At 39.1% G+C, this 19,045-nt stretch overlaps 1 protein-coding gene across 1 annotated transcript in view; it reads right to left on the bottom strand.

The window, feature by feature from the left end:
* The window catches only part of Smp_142960 (glutathione synthetase), a gene marked incomplete at both ends in the record, with an annotated part of 36,084 nt that extends 29,334 nt beyond the window's left edge, over positions 1-6,750 (bottom strand). Inside the window, 5 exons of the mRNA XM_018799906.1 lie at positions 338-709; positions 2,850-3,245; positions 4,378-4,531; positions 6,077-6,486; positions 6,508-6,750. Coding sequence (XP_018653773.1) covers positions 338-709; positions 2,850-3,245; positions 4,378-4,531; positions 6,077-6,486; positions 6,508-6,750 — 1,575 coding nt within the window. The remainder of the gene's footprint in view (positions 1-337; positions 710-2,849; positions 3,246-4,377; positions 4,532-6,076; positions 6,487-6,507) is intronic.
* Between the last annotated feature and the right edge of the window lie 12,295 nt (positions 6,751-19,045).

Below are 19,045 nucleotides of genomic sequence, written 5' to 3'. Positions count from 1 at the left end.
TATGTTCTTGAATAAACAGTTGTAATTCTTAATATTTTAGTTCTTTTCGTTTGTATAGTTCGATACCACTTCAAAACCATTAGTTTACCTATGTTACACCTTGTTGTGAATTCATATTTCTGTCAGTCATGAAAATAGTAAAGATATACCCTTACAAGTGATATTTGCTTCTCAGACAAGCGCTTATATATATATATATATACGAAACGGAAAATGAAGAGGAGAACTAGATAAATTAAGGTAAGAACTCGTAAAATTATGATTATTTCTTTATATTACAGTTTTTCTATTTAACGTTTCATGAAGGACAATTACAATCACTGATAAGTTTATCTACCATTTCACCTAACAATTGTATACCAGGTGAACAATTATTAGTTTCTTTTATATGGATAGAATTATTGTTATCACTAACAATATTGAATTGTTCTGCATTGAAAACCATCTGGTCAAAGTATTCACGTAATTTCTGAGCTAATTCACGTCCAATTCGATTATATTCTGATAGGACTTCATCAATAACATCGACGAGCTTATAGTGCGTTTTTGATGAAGATAAAGAGAGTAGCAGAGCATCTGCAAATGTTGGTTCATTTAAACCATATTCTGAATAATATGGAATAACTGTTTGGTGTCCATACATATTGTTTTTCATATATTGCATTTCCTTTTTTATAGAGCAATTTGCATCAGTGGTTTGATTTGTAGACTTAAAGCAAAAAAAACAAATAGACGTAACAAATCAGAATTATGAAATTGCATTTCAACGAAAAAAGTCATGGATATCGATATCTTATTAACTACTATGTTAGCAGAGTTTTAGACGTAAACTATACACAGCTAGTTGTTTATGATACAAACATTTATTAATAAAATATGATTAATAGTTACTTACTAGGGTATACAGAGTCAGACCAACAAATCGCAGATTTCAATCATGTCCTACATTTCCCAGTTAAGATAAGCTAGTTAGGAGCACTACTAGCCCATATACAAAAGGCTTATAGTCGAATACATAAACTTGTACTTCATAAATATTTCACCGGTTTGTAGGTAAGTGATCAGAACACCGTAGAATTTTTACTTAGCTTTTCCTCTCATTTTAAAAGGACGTTGATTAGCCTAGCTTAGTTTGACATACAATTGGACTAGAGATTCAGTCAATTTGCTATTATCAATCCGTTTAGAATGACACATAGTGGTCACCAAAATCAAGATAAGTATGGTGTGCATCAGGGTTTGGGGAGAATGCGGATAAATACTAAAACAGGAGCAGTAGTCTTACATCTATCCATCTAAAACTAGTTATCTTTGCAATTTTTCTACAGTTTAATAATTAAAAACACGAAGTCCAGCGAATATATATATATATATATATACATAAATATTGGTACAAGGAAGCACCACATACATATGCGCCACACAAATCTCCTTTGATTTTTGTGAGGGCTGTGATACTGCTCAGGTGCCCAAACTGAAGCAGGTGGTTTTCTTAAGGGGCCACACCCGGAGCCTTTGACCTAAAGGTCTGATCCACAAGAGAGTGGAGCATCGTAAGGAGATGCAGTCCCATGATAGCCGGTGACCAACAATAGGTTCATACGCCATTTGTTCCATCAGGATCCTGAAGCCCATGCGTACCATTGGTTTGGAATCAGGGTTTTTCAACTCCCCTAGGTGGACTCGCCGTGTCCACCAACCCGGTTAAAGCGCCGGACATTCGCTTTTCGTCCTCTCAATTTCGTAAACAACAGTAATGCCACGAGAAGGCAGTGAGTAGGACTTCTCTGGCAGAGGCTGTATACGTGTGGCCATGTAAGAGCATTTCGAGAGGGAGAGCGGACTCTCCCCGCTCTCGGCCGTATCAGGGCATTTTGGGGGCATATATATATATATAATTCCGTGAGGATGTATCAACATTGAATAAACATGATGATGTAATAAGAAGGATATAATACTAAATTACATAGTGGACATAATAACAATGAAATATTATGTGTGTGTACAGGTAAAAATCCTTGTAAAATAATTGCGTCAACAACGGATTCTAGTGTGAACGGAGTAAAGCAATTAAAATGTTTTTGTCACAATAATTAAAGGTAATAGATAGGTTGAATAAAATGAAGCGATATCAGAAACAATTATAAATAAAATCATGGGGGTATGGGGAATAATTAAAAAATGGAATATTTCCATATACGAAATAAAATGATAATAATGACGATAGTTCATGGTCATGATAAAGATAAGACGTACTTCATTTGTACGCACAGTTCTAGCTTCATCTCGTGGATGGCAAGAGATTCGGCCGTTTTAAGGAGATGAATATGAAGAAAACTTGGTAGATTTCGGAGAATACTGTACGTGATTTTAAAATAATTCAATGAATCAGTGGAGCGACTAGAATTGATTAAATATTCATGAATAAAACTACTAACTGCTTTTCTCTCATTCTTATAAAATCACACTGGAAAATGTTCTCGTAACCGAGTTGAAAGCGAACTCTGGCTACGGTCTACAAACCTTTTTAATTATCTTATATCATTCACATTAGAATCCGTTGTTAACGTATTAATTTTACAAGGATTTTTACCTGTACACACACATAATTTTTCATTGCTATGATACACACTATGCCATTTCGTATCATAGCCTTCCCATTACATCATCGTTTTTATTCATTGTCCATATGTCCTCATGAAATAAATATTTACAAGTTCATACACAAACGATCGTACAGCTTAACAATGAAATCATTCAGTGTAGATATATACACAAATTAAAAAAGAGTATTAAATACTAGGTAAACTTTTTTCCTAAAACTTGGTTAGAAAATAATAAATCTTTACCCAAGTACGTTGAATATGTTCCCTCTCTTCAGTCAACCGTATTAAACAAGCCCATGTTGATCCAAAACGCTTTGCAATAGAGAAAAAGTTATTCCAATCTGGGTATATTTTATTTGTTGGTATAATAGGCAGATTAGATATATGCTTTTCGGTAAGAATTAAAGCAGCTTCGCAACAACTTCCCAAAAGAGCACCACGTGATAATTTTACGAAAGAAAGCCATTTTTCTTTCGATAATTCATATATATCATTAGACGTTACATTTGAATTGATATCAATACTACTTTCAACATAATGATTGTAATTATTGGTATTTGATGCATCTAAATTGATAGCTAACTCGTGAAATTCAGCTTCCATCAAATTTCCAATGGCTTCGGACACGACACTAACAACCTAGTATTAGTTATTTTCAAAATAGAATGGGGTACTTCAAAAGACTATCGGAATGACGATGAGTTCAAAGGAATGAATATGAAAGACCAATATGATAGACGTAGTTAATGGGATACAATTACTAAATCGTTTGATAGCAATGATTAAACATATTTTATACGTATACTCTTCAATACTTTAACAAATAGTTTGACAGAAATCGGGAGCTTAGTATGTATAAGACATTATAGGTAAAAATTATAATTGAAATAACCTCACAAATTGTAATCAAATAATTCCAACGTCTCGTCCAGCAATATTATCAGGGTAATAGTCAAAATCATCAGAGAACATATGAAATTTACTAATCAAATCTATACTAAAAGCTTATCCAGCCGTACAAAGATGTTGATTTTAGTCAGCATGGAGGAATGAGTCAGTAAGACGTGAACAACATGACTAATTATATATATATATATATATATATATATATATATATATATATATAAACACCACTGAACGATCACACATTGTACAAAGTATGACATGTATAAATTCTCGTTGTAGTTATCTAACATGCAGTAATTTCGCATTAATGTTATCTTTTATTGCCTGTGCACATTTTCGTTAGGTGTTAGGCCTTAAACTTACATTTATAAGTTGCAAGATTGTCCAAATAGGTATCAGACACTAGTTACTTAAGATTAAGATTTTGTTATGGGAATTCACCGTTGGTATATACAAAATGTGTCACTATATTTCCTATTCTTTATGAGCCTGTTTGTAAATATTATTAGGATTCGCAAGTATTAAATGCATACTGTGACAGAGTAACTAATGAACTGAGATTTAATGAACACTGAAAACCATGTTTCTATGTTTACTTCTTTATAATGAATAATATTAAAATGAATAAAGTCATTCATTATGTGCTTAGGTACGAGCCACACACACCAAGTTTGGCGGCTAATCATACTATACCGGCTGCCGAAACCGAAGTAGGGGAGGTAGAGTTCGGATCTGGGACTCAGTAGTCGGAAGTCTTTAGGATTATACTATGGAATACAGTTAAAACCAATTAAGCAAACTTTTTCTTAGATAGTTTTTTCTATTACTGTGGTATATGTATAATAATTTATCTAAATCGACGTACGTTAGCATGATGCAATTTAGCTAAGCTGGTAGAGACAGATGCAAGTAGAACATCCCCAGATAAAGTTGCCAATTTATTGCAGATTTCCATATTTTTCAACCATGTTTCATTATCATCAGTGTTTTGATTCAAATCATTTATATTGACTAAACTTCTAAAGAATAAACAAAGAGAAAAATAATGTGTAGAAAATGCGAGGATGATGTAGTAATACTTGAAAAAAATTAATTTCGCTTGTCAGTTGGTTATTACTAGCAAACAGTTAGTCAGTTGTAATGTAGAACCTGTTGCGTGTGAACATTGGCCCAAGATGTCATACCCTATTAGCGCAGAGAGAGTAGATTGTCAAATCGAACACCAGAATAGTAGAGGCAGTAACAATATCGGCGGTAATATAAAAGATTAGACACCGAATATATTATTTAAGGACATGTTCTACGAATGTCGTCCCAGAGACTTCCACGTCGTGTATTATTTGCTGACTCTGGGACTGGTTGGAAAAAGCGGAGAGGTGGTCAGTGCATGACATGGTGTCGTGGCATGAAAGAAAGCTACAAAGGGCTAGCTTCTGTTGGTCCTTCACGACTCCCTGGCTGGGGTCCGAGAGATGGTGCAATACAGTGGCTAGAGACGTTATCAGATATGGCTCAGAATAGAAGCCAGTGGCGAGCCTGCTGTAACCTTCTTTTACTTTCTTCATAAAGAGTGGTTCTAACTTTCTTAACTGAAAGAGTCTTCCGGTTGTATATTTCAGTCCCCCTTATCTCTTCATCCTTTTTCTTCCTATTTTCATTATTTTGTGTGGTGCATATGTATCTGGTGCCCTTTTTTACCAATATGTATGTGTTTAAATAAATAAATAAATAAAATAAATTTAAGGAAATATAAATCAGTAAGATAAAAACACGAAAAGAGTTATGGGAAACTCAGAAGGTCGGGACTCAGGTAAAGACAAAAGATGGGTGCACCTACACCATTGCAAATTATTCTGAATCATATCATTCGAAGTCGCTAATCACTGGTTATGATAATCACGCAGTCTACACCAGTTAACATGAGTCGGTTCGATTGTCAATGACTTCATAGAATAATGAGTGATACTCTCGGGCTGTTTAAATTAAGTAAAGCGGAGTTAAAACCTGTGACCACTGAGGTTTATGGTCACTAACCCATAGCTTTATAACATTAATTTCAAGAACTAGTATACCACATAGCTGAGCAAATGGACATGGACCTGGGTACTGGATTGAACTTCATATAAGGAATTACATGAGCAGTTACATGAATCTAAATTTACCACACACCTGAATACCACACGGTGACCATTAGTTTACTGAAAAGCACTTTATTCTTTTGTGTATAAACACATTAGAATAACTAACAACCATGATTCGTATGTACCACATGACCAGTCTCTAGTGATATTAATTGGAACAAAGGAGAGATGGAGTTGTCTAACTTTTTGAGTCGATTTAAACGCTAAACACGACGGTTGCTTGTGAAGTCGATCCGTTATGTTGAGTAAAACTTGTAGTCAGTCTGTGAACACTTGTTATATGAAATATTATTTTATGGACCGAGTGACTAATAGTTTAAGCAGTTATATAGTTATAATTGCATGGGAAATTAACCTTAAAATACTCACTTTCATTATGTTTTATGTTTACATGGACTTTACAATGCATGAAAATCTACTTACTTATGAATAGCTACTGCAGTATGAACAGTCTCGAATATTTCCGAGATACTGCGATGTTGACTACACAATTTTGTTGAGTTTGTGGGACTAGCATATGACTGGCCAACCAAAAGTATAATTAGCCCACCAGAGGGACGTTCAGATGTTACAGATTTTGAAAAACGATCCGATATAGCAGAGGAAATAGAAAATAAGTTGTTAACATATCTGCCTCGGAGACATGAGCGTACGGTTGAGAAAAATGGATGGTTAACATTTCCTGCCAGTCGTCGAGCTCGCGATGCTAAAGAACCAGCTTCAGAAGATAATATATTCCCTAAATTAATATATGGTGAGGGACCTCCGAGTAACTTTTCAGCCCGGGAAATTAATTTTGACCACGTTGTTGTCATGCTAGCACAGTTAACAGCCTGCAAACACAATGGTCACACAGACAGAGGAAGATTAAGGTGGGAAAGTAAGCTATCTAGATCAAGTTCATTCCAACGAATGTTATCGAAAATATCTGAATTTGAAATTTCAGGACACCGTTGAGTACCAAGATGTTGTGGCTCTGGATCGGGAAGTGAGTTAGGTTTGACCAAAATGAGTTCAAAGGGTAATATATCGTCTCTCCAGTCTAATCCAGCTAAATCAATTAAAGAACCATCAGGAAGATATTCACCATCAGACATCTAAAATAAATTAGACACAAGAACAGAGTTCTAGTCATACAAATTGTACACACATACTACACGAAACAAAGGAACTGATAAACTGAGATGCACTTTAATAATATGTATGGAGAAATTACTTTGAGTAAATTTACTTCATTACGTAAGAGCCATAATCTTGAATAAGGCACGTTTGTCAGAACAATATAGCTTCTGAACGAAAGTTACACACATCTGGTTTCGTTTTCCGAATTAGATCATTCGGCAAAAGTATGGTACAGAGACGAATAGTTCAGTATTAAGAATGCGACTTCTAGGATCCTGACCGAAAGTGATACACCAAGTATAACCAGCAGTAAAATCACTTTTTTATAGTACTCAGAACATCTGAAACGATGAAGGAAAACTAGTTTTGCCACCATGGGATTAAAGTGAGGATATTAAGTTCCCATCTCCTTTCCTGTATATTGTACATGGCAGGCAAACGGACATTATCCTTAGAATGTTACCCTAGATAAACAATCTTCAAATAAGCCTTAACCAATTTGGCAGACCAACCAGATAACATCCCTTAGGTTTTTAAACCCAAATTTGTTCAAAAATTAATTTATTATTATGGATGATCCAAGTTTACGGTGAAAATGCTAACCATCTACTTCTAATCATTACCATAAGGGCCTAAACCTAAACAAGATCAATGTAGACTTAAAAACCTACCTAGGTTCTTTTAGGGGTTTGAAAAAAACTGAGGACTCACTTTCCTACGATTTAATTTAGATCTTATTTTTTTCGATTTACAGACAGAGTAACCTTAAAAAACCTTAAACAGCTTTTTAGCCACGTAAAACTATTTCGTACTTTTGTGATATTGTCGTGTTCCTTCTTTAAAATCACTTGTTTACAAAAGCCACTATTCGGCTGGCAAATACTTATTGAGAGTCAATCGAGATTGTTTGAGGCTCTTCCCTAATCTACACTATTACCGACCATTAACGAGCGCGCTTTCTGAACGGGAAGTTTAGCCCTAACGTGATTTGCATTTCTCAACCTTTTGCTGTGTTCATAGGCAACAAAAGTACCCTTTCTTACCTAAAGAATTTATTCTGAGCTATACGCTCGGTAGACTACTTTTTTTGTTTCAGCCAACTCAATAGTTAACTGTAGATTTGCCTCAGCTCACTATTCAGTTTTTCACGTAAGGACTTGTTCCAGCTTATCGTAACCCGTTTTTATCCATTTTTGCTCGATTTACTGTACTGCGTTTCTTTAAACCGTCCTAGGCTTTCTGATTGTATCTATAAGACAGTTTACGTCAATATGGTCATGAAAAATTCATGCGAACGACCTGGATGCCGTTTTGCTCTTACATCTGGCATGCAGTGCGACAACTGCAAAGGTTGGTTCCACGAAGCATGCACAGATCTCACACCAACTGCTTACAACAGACTCAGCGAGTCGGATCTTAAATGGATATGTGTCATGTGCAACATGGATGCTGTAGTTTTGCGGAGAAACATCATTGCTCTATTGACAGGTCTGCGGAACAAGTTGTCTGGAAACTTGGAAAGTGACAGTCATACGACGGGTAGACAAACAAGGACGCGCAGTGTAAGCAAGAAGAGGGATATCGACAGGTCTACTATGGATGGAGGATGCGGTAGCACTTGTGATGACATGCTGAAACTCAGGACAATCATAACGTTGACGGTAATAGACTCCCTCAGCAAACTTGGGTCTCCCAGGACAGGGTCCTTGAGTGTAACGGTAGTTCCCCCAAAATCTGTAGGAAATCGGACCCACGTTAACAGAGTTAAAAAAGACCAGGCATCACCGTCTAAGCTGAACATCCCAAGTATTGTACGGAAATCAACTGGTGACTTGGCCGCACAGTCTACCCCCAAGAATGTCGGTCCAGTCATCAAACGACATAGGAATCAGAAACGCGCTTCGACCTCCAAACAACAAGGTGCCGGGCCTGGACGCACTGGAAAACCTAAAAATTCAATAACTGTTCGTCATGACTCTTTCATAATCATGAACCTTGAAGATAACCTTGACCTTCTCCTCAGTTTGCAGGACAAAAATGACAGGATGCTCTAGGGAGAATGAAACAAGCTTGAACTTCCTAGAATAGAGCCTCTGACTCACACAGTTGACTCGGGGGAAGGACTATAAGCATCAAAACCACCCAGGCTACTTCGTGTAACACTCAAGAATGCTTCCGACGTAGAGAACTTCTTGGTAGCTAGTCACTTACTGAAATCCGATGAAAACGTAAGAATACTGCCTGACATACCGTATTCTGATCAAAATCTCATCCTGAACATCCCTAAAGAATCTCGCGAGAAGTTTTCTTGCGAAAGAAATACTACTTGCACCATTTGAACTATATAGTTCAAATGGTGCAAATAGATGAATTCATTAATATTAATGAATTCATCTACACCATTTGTATTCCGATTAACTGATAACTGGATCAAATTTAGAAGGGTTAGTTCACAACCTTCAAAGTTGTAAAGACAGTAGAGTTTCAATGTGTTATGGGATGGAAACTCTTAACTTACCAATATGAAAAAGAGCTACACAACAGACTCATATGACCTTCGGACGACCTCAAGACGACAAATGTTGCGCGGTTGGTCATAAGTGATTAGACAGTTAAATGGGATGAATGACTGTGCATGGACAAAAAAGATTTCAGTCAAAAGGCTTTCGTATGTTGTAGAGGTGGATCACTGCCCCTCCAGATGGAAACCTGTGCATATTTAACAGGCGCAAGAGAAATAGCGTTTTTGGTTTCTGAGTGGAAATCATAGGAAGCAGAATAATTTATAGTATATATCTCCTAATATATTTCTCACGAAAATTAAAAAAGGTTGATATCCTTGCGCTTTTTCCTCGTTGTTTTGGTGCGACTACAAGTATTTGATAACGTCCTTGGTTGCTCAGGAATCTGACTCCAGTTAGGTCGGATGAATGATTGTTATTGAAATATATAAATGACTTGTAGCTGTAAATAAATCCCCAAACTCAATAGCTTTCTAAGTGTTCGACATTGGATGCTGACCACATTGTTTTAAGTGGAATTGTTTAACTGAAGGTGTTCGGTCATGCATCCGCCCCAGATCACGTTTCGCCCCAGCGTGGAAACAGCTCCTACGTTCACTAGCCAGATTAGAGTAAACGCTTCTCGATATATTGATAACGCATCAAATATACCCTTCCTACCTCTTCTCGTCTGACTTCTGATTTCTACTGGTTGGGAAAAGATTCGAATATAGAAGGTGTTACTGGTTTAGAGTTGCCAAACTTCAAGACTAGTTGTATCTTCAGTGGTGAGCCCGACGTGATACGCTTCTTCGCTCGTTTCTTGACCGACTACGATCATTACGAAATCGCAGATATCGTGTTAATGTATGACACACCCATCCTAGTATATAATTATCGACTTAACTCGCGTTGATGAATAACGTGAATAAATAGGCCAGATACAAAAATGGATGTTGAATATGTATATTTCATGCACTCAGTGACTTAAACAGGCAATAAGGGAGATGAAACAAAGAGGGAGGAGCGAAACAGATTTGAGAAGGCAAATGAGCCAACTCAGTTTAATCAAGCGTTAATCAACGTTTATAGTCACACAAAAATAAGCTACGGACATGTTATGAGTAGAGTAAGATGTGCACACACATGCTAACCCAAAAAGTCAGAATAAATATGTCAATAAATGACAAGGTGAAAATGTGATTCGACTGCACTAAGTCTAGTAATTCCGGCAGTCATCTGTGAACTTCCATATCTTCTAGTTCTAGTGAGGGCGTTTGTCTCACGATATTAGGGTTTATGGATACGAACACTGTGCACATTAAGACAGGACGCTGGTAGGTCGCTATGTGAAAAATAATAAAGTGACAATTTGGATGCTATGGGAAGACGATTGTTTTAGGAAATAAATAAATAAGATACTTTATTGGCAATGCACATACTATGAGACCAAAGTGTAGGAATAATAATCAGTTCCCAGTAGTGCCTTGGTCTCAAATTCTCGTTTTGTTTCCTGAGACCGTTTTTCCAAACGTGGTAACCATTAAGGATAGTCTGGTAAGCATCATGACTTCGTTTATTCTTACTAAGTTCCATCTCAAGAATCTCCACCTTTCTCTGTAAATTACGATCCCTTGACCTGTAATCCACTATCTGCTACTTCATAGTTTCCCACTTTATGTTTGGACTCGTTTTCCCTGGTATCGGAACTACAAAGTGACCATTGTCGAAGCGCGTGCCTCTTTCCACAATCTCTATAGCCGCTTTGTCTTCTACTGATAGTGATTTATCAATTGAATAGACATAGGCAAACTCCACATCATAGAGCTTATGTATTTGGTCTTCTAATGTCTTGTAGCTGTAAATAAATCCCCAAAATCAATAGCTCATTAAGTGTTCGACATTGGATGCTGACCACGTTGTTTAAGTGGACTTGTTTAACTGAAGGTTTTCGGTCATGCATCCGCACCAGATCACGTTGCAACACGGCGTGGGACACAGCTCATACGTTACAACAGCCAGTTAAGAACGAAGTCTCTCGATATATTGGTAACGAATCAACTATATCTTTCCTATCTCTCCTCGTCTGACTTCTGGTTTCTATTCGACTGGGAACGAACGATTATAGAAGATACTACTGGATGCTAGTTGCAAAACTAGAATATCCGTTGTATCCTCATTGGTGAGCCCGACGTGATCTGGTACACCAAGCCAATATACTGTGAGTCTGTTCCATTTTGGAATATTATTATTCATTGTTATTCTTTATTCGAATTTTATATATTGTGATATACTGTTTTTTCGCGAATTTTTTTTCCCGGATATATTTTAATTAGACATTTTTCGTTATCTATATTACTATGACGGAACACACCCAAGGTTTTTAAGTTAAAGTCTATTCCCCCTATTTCGATTCAGTTAACGCCATTTTGGCCCGACAATATCGAGTCCTGGTTCTGCTACGCAGAAGCTGATTTTTGCATGCACGGGATCACGGACTCGCGCACACGATTCCTCGCAGTAGTTAAGGCGTTACCGCGCGAGTTTAACAGGTACGTAACATCTAGTATGTTTACTAGTGATGTTTCGGAACCTTACGAAACTCTCAAACGTTCGATTCTAAAACGTGGAGACCTAACCGACCGACAACGGTTAGACCAACTCTTCCATAACATCGACTTGCAATAGGGTTCTGCGACAGACATGTTGCTAAGAATGAGAGAGGTTATCGGCCAACGAACTTTCGATGATGGCCTATTCAGACAACTTTTCTTGTCTAAACTTCCTCATCAGGTGCAGGTAGTGCTTGTTTCATTTCAAAACAATGCCATAGATGAGCCGGCTGCATCTGCCGACCGAATCTTAGAAATCACTAGATCTTCTAAGGCCGAGGTTTTTTCCGTCGAGGAAAAACCCCAATCGATCCCGACTGACATAGCCGAACTATGTCACACGCTTACACGATATCTTAGAGTTCGTAATGACCGTAGTCGGTCAAAAACCCCGCGTAGAAGTGTCTCACGTAAGCGATCTGCCTCTCGACCACGAGAGACAGACAACCCCGACTGGTGCTGGTATCACAACTAGTACGGTAAATCTTCTAGAAATTGCAGGAAGCCCTGCAATTACCCGAAGTCTAAAGCGACTGACACGATTAAGATTTCGGGAAACTTCCCAGCCGGCACGCGTTAACGGCAACCGTAGCCGGCGAACACAGCCGCCTCTTATATGTCACGGATGTGACTACGAAAGTTCGCTACCTCGTCGACACTGGAGCAGAAGTTAGCGTTCTTCCAGCAAATCCCGACGACAGACTTCGTGAGTCTGTTTTAAGTTTACAGGCGGCAAACGGAAAGCCGATCGCTACTTACGGTAAAAGGTACGTCTACCTTAACGTGGGTTTACGCAAACCCATACACTGGATTTTCGTGGTTGCAGATGTCTCTATGCCAATCATTGGTATAGACCTGTTACAATATCACAATCTACTCATCGACACACGCTCACGAAGGTTAATAGACGGAAACACCAAGTTATCTGTTTGCGTAACTCCTTGTTCTGATTGCAGGTTATCCCCAGTCACGATTAAGCACACCATAGACCCCTTGTACCAATCAGTACTCGACAAATACCCCGGGATATACCAATCGCAATCGAAATCGCCTTGTGTAACCAGCAATGTTACACATCACATCTCGACTACAGGACCACCTGTATTCTCGAAAGCCCGAAGACTCGCTACCGAAAAACTTAGGTTAGCCAAAAACGAATTCGACCACATGATGGACCTAGGGATAATTCGACCATCGAATAGTCCATGGTCATCCCCATTGCACATGGCCCCTAAAAGGGACAGCAATGATTGGGGGCCAAATGGTGATTATCGGCGTCTGAATGCAAAAACCATTCCCGATCGTTATCCGTTGCCTCATATTCACGATTTGACAGCTACCTTGAAAGGTTCAACTGTCTTTTCAAAAATCGACTTAGTTAAGGCTTATAATCAAATACCGATGGCAACCGACGACATTCCTAAAACCGCCATCATCTCTCCTTTCGGTCTTTACGAATTCTTGCGAATGCCTTTTGGTTTAAGAAATGCGGCTCAAACCTTCCAAAGGTTTATAGACGACGTCTTCCGAGGTCTCAACTTCGTACATGCGTATGTTGATGACTGTCTAATAGCAAGTCCGGACAGAGAATCGCATCTCAAGCATCTGGACATTGTTTTCGATCGACTCCAAAGGCATGGCATTACTGTCAACATTCAGAAATGCCAAATGGGAACTAACTCCTTAGACTTCTTAGGACACACTATTGATGCCCAAGGCATCCGACCCCTTAGGAGCAAAGTGGCGGCCATTCTGGATTACTCAGAACCGACCACGACCAAGCAGTTACGAACTTTTAACGGACTTGTAAGTTTCTATAGACGGTTCATACCCAAATGCGCATCCCTTATGAAACCGTTAACCGACCAGCTTCGTGGAAATGCAAAATCAATTAGTTTAGACGACATAGCCCGTAAAGCATTCTCCACAGTTAAGGAACACATCGCTAAAGCAACCCTGCTTGCTCATCAGGACACTCAAGCGCCCATTAGTATCGCTGTAGACGCATCTGACTCAGCAATCGGAGGAGTCTTACAACAATGGGTTGACAACTCTTGGCAACCTTTAGGATTTTTCTCCAGACGGTTGTTAGACGCGGAATCTAGGTACAGCACGTTCGGTAGGGAACTCCTAGCTATGTATTGTGCTGTACGGCATTTCCAACATTCCACCGAAGGAAGAGAATTCACGCTTTTTACTGATCACAAACCTCTTACCTTCTCCTTAAGTTCATCTTCAGACAAGTACTCACCGCGAGAGTCTCGACAACTGGACTACATTTCGCAGTTTACTTCAGACATACAACACATTTCTGGAGCAAACAATGTAGTCGCAGACGCCTTGTCTCGAATAAGTTCCTTGAACAGTGTTATAATTGTATTTTTTCCTATATAAACGACCCAGCAATTCTGTTGCTTAGTATTCTTATACGACGACACTCGACAAGACCCCAAAATCAGAACACGTTGAACAGGAATGAAATTGTATTCAAAATAATAATAATAAGTGAACAGCAATCAATAGTTTAAATATCGTTCATATATTTATAGTATATACATAAGAAGCTTATAGATTTTTCTGCAATAATATGCCCGGGCTGATCAGTTTAAAATTAACCAATCAGCGCGCAGTAACACCATCATGCATAAAACATGCTTAATCCAATCTATATCCCACTAACACCTCCCCCTTGAGCAGATTCGTAGGATCTGGTGTTAGGGCCCAACTGGTTTGTGCTTCCGGTCAGTCCACCTTCTAGGTAATAAGGACGTTGTATCATCCTTCGTTTGCACCTTGACTGTCCTGTCTGTTTCAGGTGTTTTGATCTCAAAGGTGTCTAGCAGAACATTAAGAGGTAATCTTTGCTGCGTTTCGTTGTTGGAGATAGAGGTTGATTTCAGTTGGTTAGCATGACGCACCCAGATTTCTGAACCAACGGACACCTCGTAAACCACATTTCCTTTCTTTTGCACGATCCGACCAGCTATCCATGTAGGATGTTTTCCTCGATAGTCCATAGCAAGTGCCTTTTGACCCACACTGAACAATCGTTTTTGTGCTCCATGATGACTATTGTACTGTTTCTCCATCATCACGTTTCGTTGCAGCTTAAGAGCTGGAGTCGGACGAATGCTGTCAAAATGTGTACGTATTTTTCTGCCAAGTAACGCTTCCGCTGGGGAAACTCCATTTGTTTTCTGAAGGTTCGGTGTCGAACGGTGTATAAACAAGAACCTCTCTAAGATCTCTTCGGTGTCCCCCTCCCCTCTTGATTTTTTAGAGCATTTTTGAACGTACCAACAAAACGTTCTACTTGGCCATTCGATTGCGGATGGAATGGAGGTGTTCTGATGTGCCTGATTCCGTTCTGCTGACAAAATGCTGAAAAGTCTTATCTGACTTCACCTGACGACACTGGAGTGTTTCGAATTGCCGCTGCTGCTACACACCGTATTTCTGGAAGCTTTTTACCTGTCTTTTTTGCATATGAAGTGGTATCTAATGATGGACACGACACGTTACACACACTGTTGATGGGTATATCCATTAATCCAAGCTTTTCTAACATATCTAGATCAAGTAGATCAAGGTTTGGTCGTTCTGTTAGATAGCATACTCCTTTACAGTTATTTCCATTGAAGGAAAATTCACACTGCAATTCGCCAACTAGTTTTAGTACGCCTCCAGATGCATTTTTAGCCGTTTTTTTCGATGGCTTCATTGTCAGCTTTCCCAGCAAGTTATACGTCTCTCTAGACACTAGAGTAATATCGGATGCTGTGTCAATTTGAAGAAGAGCCGCTATACCATTAATCTGGATCGTAACATACTTTCTCCGAATGTCATAGTCTGTTTGAAAAGCTGCTACCAGAGAAAGAGATTTAGACTCAGCTGATTTCACCACACGTGGAAGACGTTTATACTTCTTCTTGGGCTGGGACGTACGATCCGGTGGACAATGGCATTCTTTATGTCCACGTCTGTTGCACACCTGACATTTATGCTTCTTAAATGGACAGAACCGTACATAATGCCAATCGCCGCATAACCAACAGGCATCCGTTGGTTTGTTATGAGTTTTATTCGGCTTCTGACTTTTTAACCTAGTCATAGCATTTACACTACTGCAGGTTAAATTAGAGTTTACCTGTTCAATTAACTGATTGTCGTGTCTGATGTTTTGTAGTCGTTTACACTCATCTGTCGATGTCCTGAGTGTGACGTTTTGGTCTTGATCCAAACGAGTTAGAAGTCTGGTTCTAATTTCAGCATCTTGTGGTGACTGGAGAGCTTTGATGAATACAAGGCATTTAAATTGATCTTCTGTCAACGAGCGTAACTTGAACCGTTCACACTCTCTGTTGACGACGTCTGCTAGAGCACCATATTCATCGGCTTCACGTTTCACCAAATTCAGACACTGGTAGCGAATACTAACCAATGAGGAAGATTCACCGAATATCTCTGATAATTGCGTTACCGTCTCCTCGAAACTGAGCTCTCGAGGTAACTTTGGTAATATATGATCAGCATAACGTGCATGTTCATTGCTTCTCAACTTGCGCATCAACAACCGAGTCTTCCATGCGTCATCTTGTTGACAGAATTCTATTCTAAATGTATCTTCCCAACGCTTGAACCATGTGAGAAAAGTATTTCCACTTTCGGGATCATATATGAATTCTGGAATGCTGCTAGCAACTGCATCACAAGAAGTACTTGAAACAGCATGTGAACTCGAGTTTTGGATGCTAAACTGTTGCATCAGAGCCTCCAACAACCGCATTTGTGCATCAAGTTGTGCTTGCTGTTGTTGTAGTATTCGGCTGAGCTGGTCATCTGATATAGGCATTTTGAATGAATTTTCCTTTTTCCTCGTCGCCACTGTTATGATTGTGGTTTTTTTATATATAAAAGACCCAGCTATTCCTATTGCTTAGTATTCTTATACGACGACACTCGACAAGACCCCAAAATCAGAACACGTTGAACAGGAATGAAATTGTATTCAAAATAATAATAATAAGTGAACAGCAATCAATAGTTTAAATATCGTTCATATATTTATAGTATATACATAAGAAGCTTGTAGATTTTTCTGCAATAATATGCCCGGGCTGATCAGTTTAAAATTAACCAATCAGCGCGCAGTAACACCATCATGCATAAAACATGCTTAATCCAATCTATATCCCACTAACAAACAATTTCCAAGGAATCGACCTTCTTAAACTCGCTCGGCTTCAAAAAGAAGACATTGATCTTCAGCATGAGTTATCCTCGACAACTCTTAAACTAAGTATTAAGCAGATGGGAACAGGTAAGCAAACCTTACTCTGTGACACATCTACAGGTAGGGATCGTCCAATAGTACCAAAACATTATCGACGCAACGTCTTCAATACGTTGCACAATCTTTCTCATCCAGGTGCTCGTGCAACAGTCAAACTTATAGCCGAACGCTTTTGTTGGCCTGGCATGAATAAAGACGTGAGGGGGTGGGCACGCTCCTGTGTAAGCTGTCAGAAATCCAAGGTCATAAGACACAACAAATGTCCCTTAGGCTCTTTCAAAACCACTGACGCTCGTTTCGACCACGTCCATCTAGATTTGGTAGGACTATTACCCGACTCGAATGGATACTCATATCTCCTAACATGCGTAGACCGTTTTACTCGATGGCCAGAAGCAGTACCGATTAAGGACATTACTGCTGAAACCGTGGCCCGCGCTTTCGTCGAACGATGGGTAGCAAATTTCGGCTGCCCTTCCACGATCACTACAGACCGCGGACGCCAGTTGGAATCTGGACTTTTCCGTTGTCTGACCTCGCTATTAGGAATCACGCGCTTCCGAACGACCGCCTACCACCCACAAGTAAACGGGTTGGTAGAACGTTTTCATCGACAACTAAAAGCTTCATTATCAGCTTCAAACGTTTCACAGTAAACAGACGCTCTTCCACTCGTCTTGCTAGGTATCCGCAATGCAGTGAAAGCTGACATTGGATACACGGCATCTCAACTCGTTTACGGAACGACACTCCGACTCCCAGGAGAATTCGTGGATCCTTCAGCTTCTTTATTGAACATGGATCTAAACTCTTACACGAGTAGGCTTTCAAACGCTATGCGTTCAGTTAAACCTGCTCACACTCGACCTCAATCAACTGATGTTTTCGTTCAACCCGAATTACGACATAGTACACACGTCTTCATTCGTCGAGACTCACATCGACGACCCCTCGAATCAGCTTACGAAGGACCCTTCAAAGTTCTTCAACGCGAACCTAAGTACTATGTAGTCGATAAGAACGGTACGAACGATAGCATCAGTATCGACCGACTCAAAGCAGCGTACTTAGAAGGAAACCCTAGTTACGTCGATTTTCCTTCGGTACAATCGTACGACACGGCTCCTACACTCGTAGTACCCTACACGACAGCCGACACACAACTTGACACTTCGTCAACGTCGATAGATAAACCTAAAACAACGCGTTCTGGAAGACGAGTAAGATTTCCAGAACACCTTAACGAATATTGCACGTAGGACATAAGCTTTATCTTGAATTACCCTTTCATAGTTTATTATAAAATTTTTTTTAATATACGTAGGACATAAGCTTTATCTTGAATTACCATTTCATAGTTTATTATAAAAAAATTTTCTTTAATATGCTCATTTTTTTATTTATATAAAAGAAACCAAAAAAGAACCGTTTTTTTCCCGATCGCTTTTACGCTTTTGTAAGTGTACTAGTTTATTTTTTCCGCTCATCTTGTGTCCCTACGCAAGTACGAGTGTATTTTCGACATGCACTCACACGTTTTATTTTTCCTCTTTTCCAGGACGGCTGGAAAAGAACGACGAAGTTTCGCAAGGAACCGAAATTTTCATTGTACTATATTTCTTTATTGCTATGTTGTACATTTTGGTCCCATAGTTTAAGGAAAGACGACCAGACGCTGCTAATCGAAGCAAGCTATCAGAAGAGTGTTTACCAACGACAAACTCGTTGGGTTTAAACTTCTGGCTGGTCACGTCTTAGGGGCATCACTACCTCACTAGGGGGGGAGTGATCTGTAGCTGTAAATAAATCCCCAAAATCAATAGCTCATTAAGTGTTCGACATTGGATGCTGACCACGTTGTTTA

Source organism: Schistosoma mansoni, chromosome W (genome assembly GCF_000237925.1).
Source record: "Schistosoma mansoni strain Puerto Rico chromosome W, complete genome".
Classification (NCBI taxonomy): Eukaryota; Metazoa; Platyhelminthes; class Trematoda; order Strigeidida; family Schistosomatidae; genus Schistosoma; species Schistosoma mansoni.
Note: the sequence above shows the minus strand (reverse complement) of the source record. Positions and strands in the feature narration are given on the sequence as shown.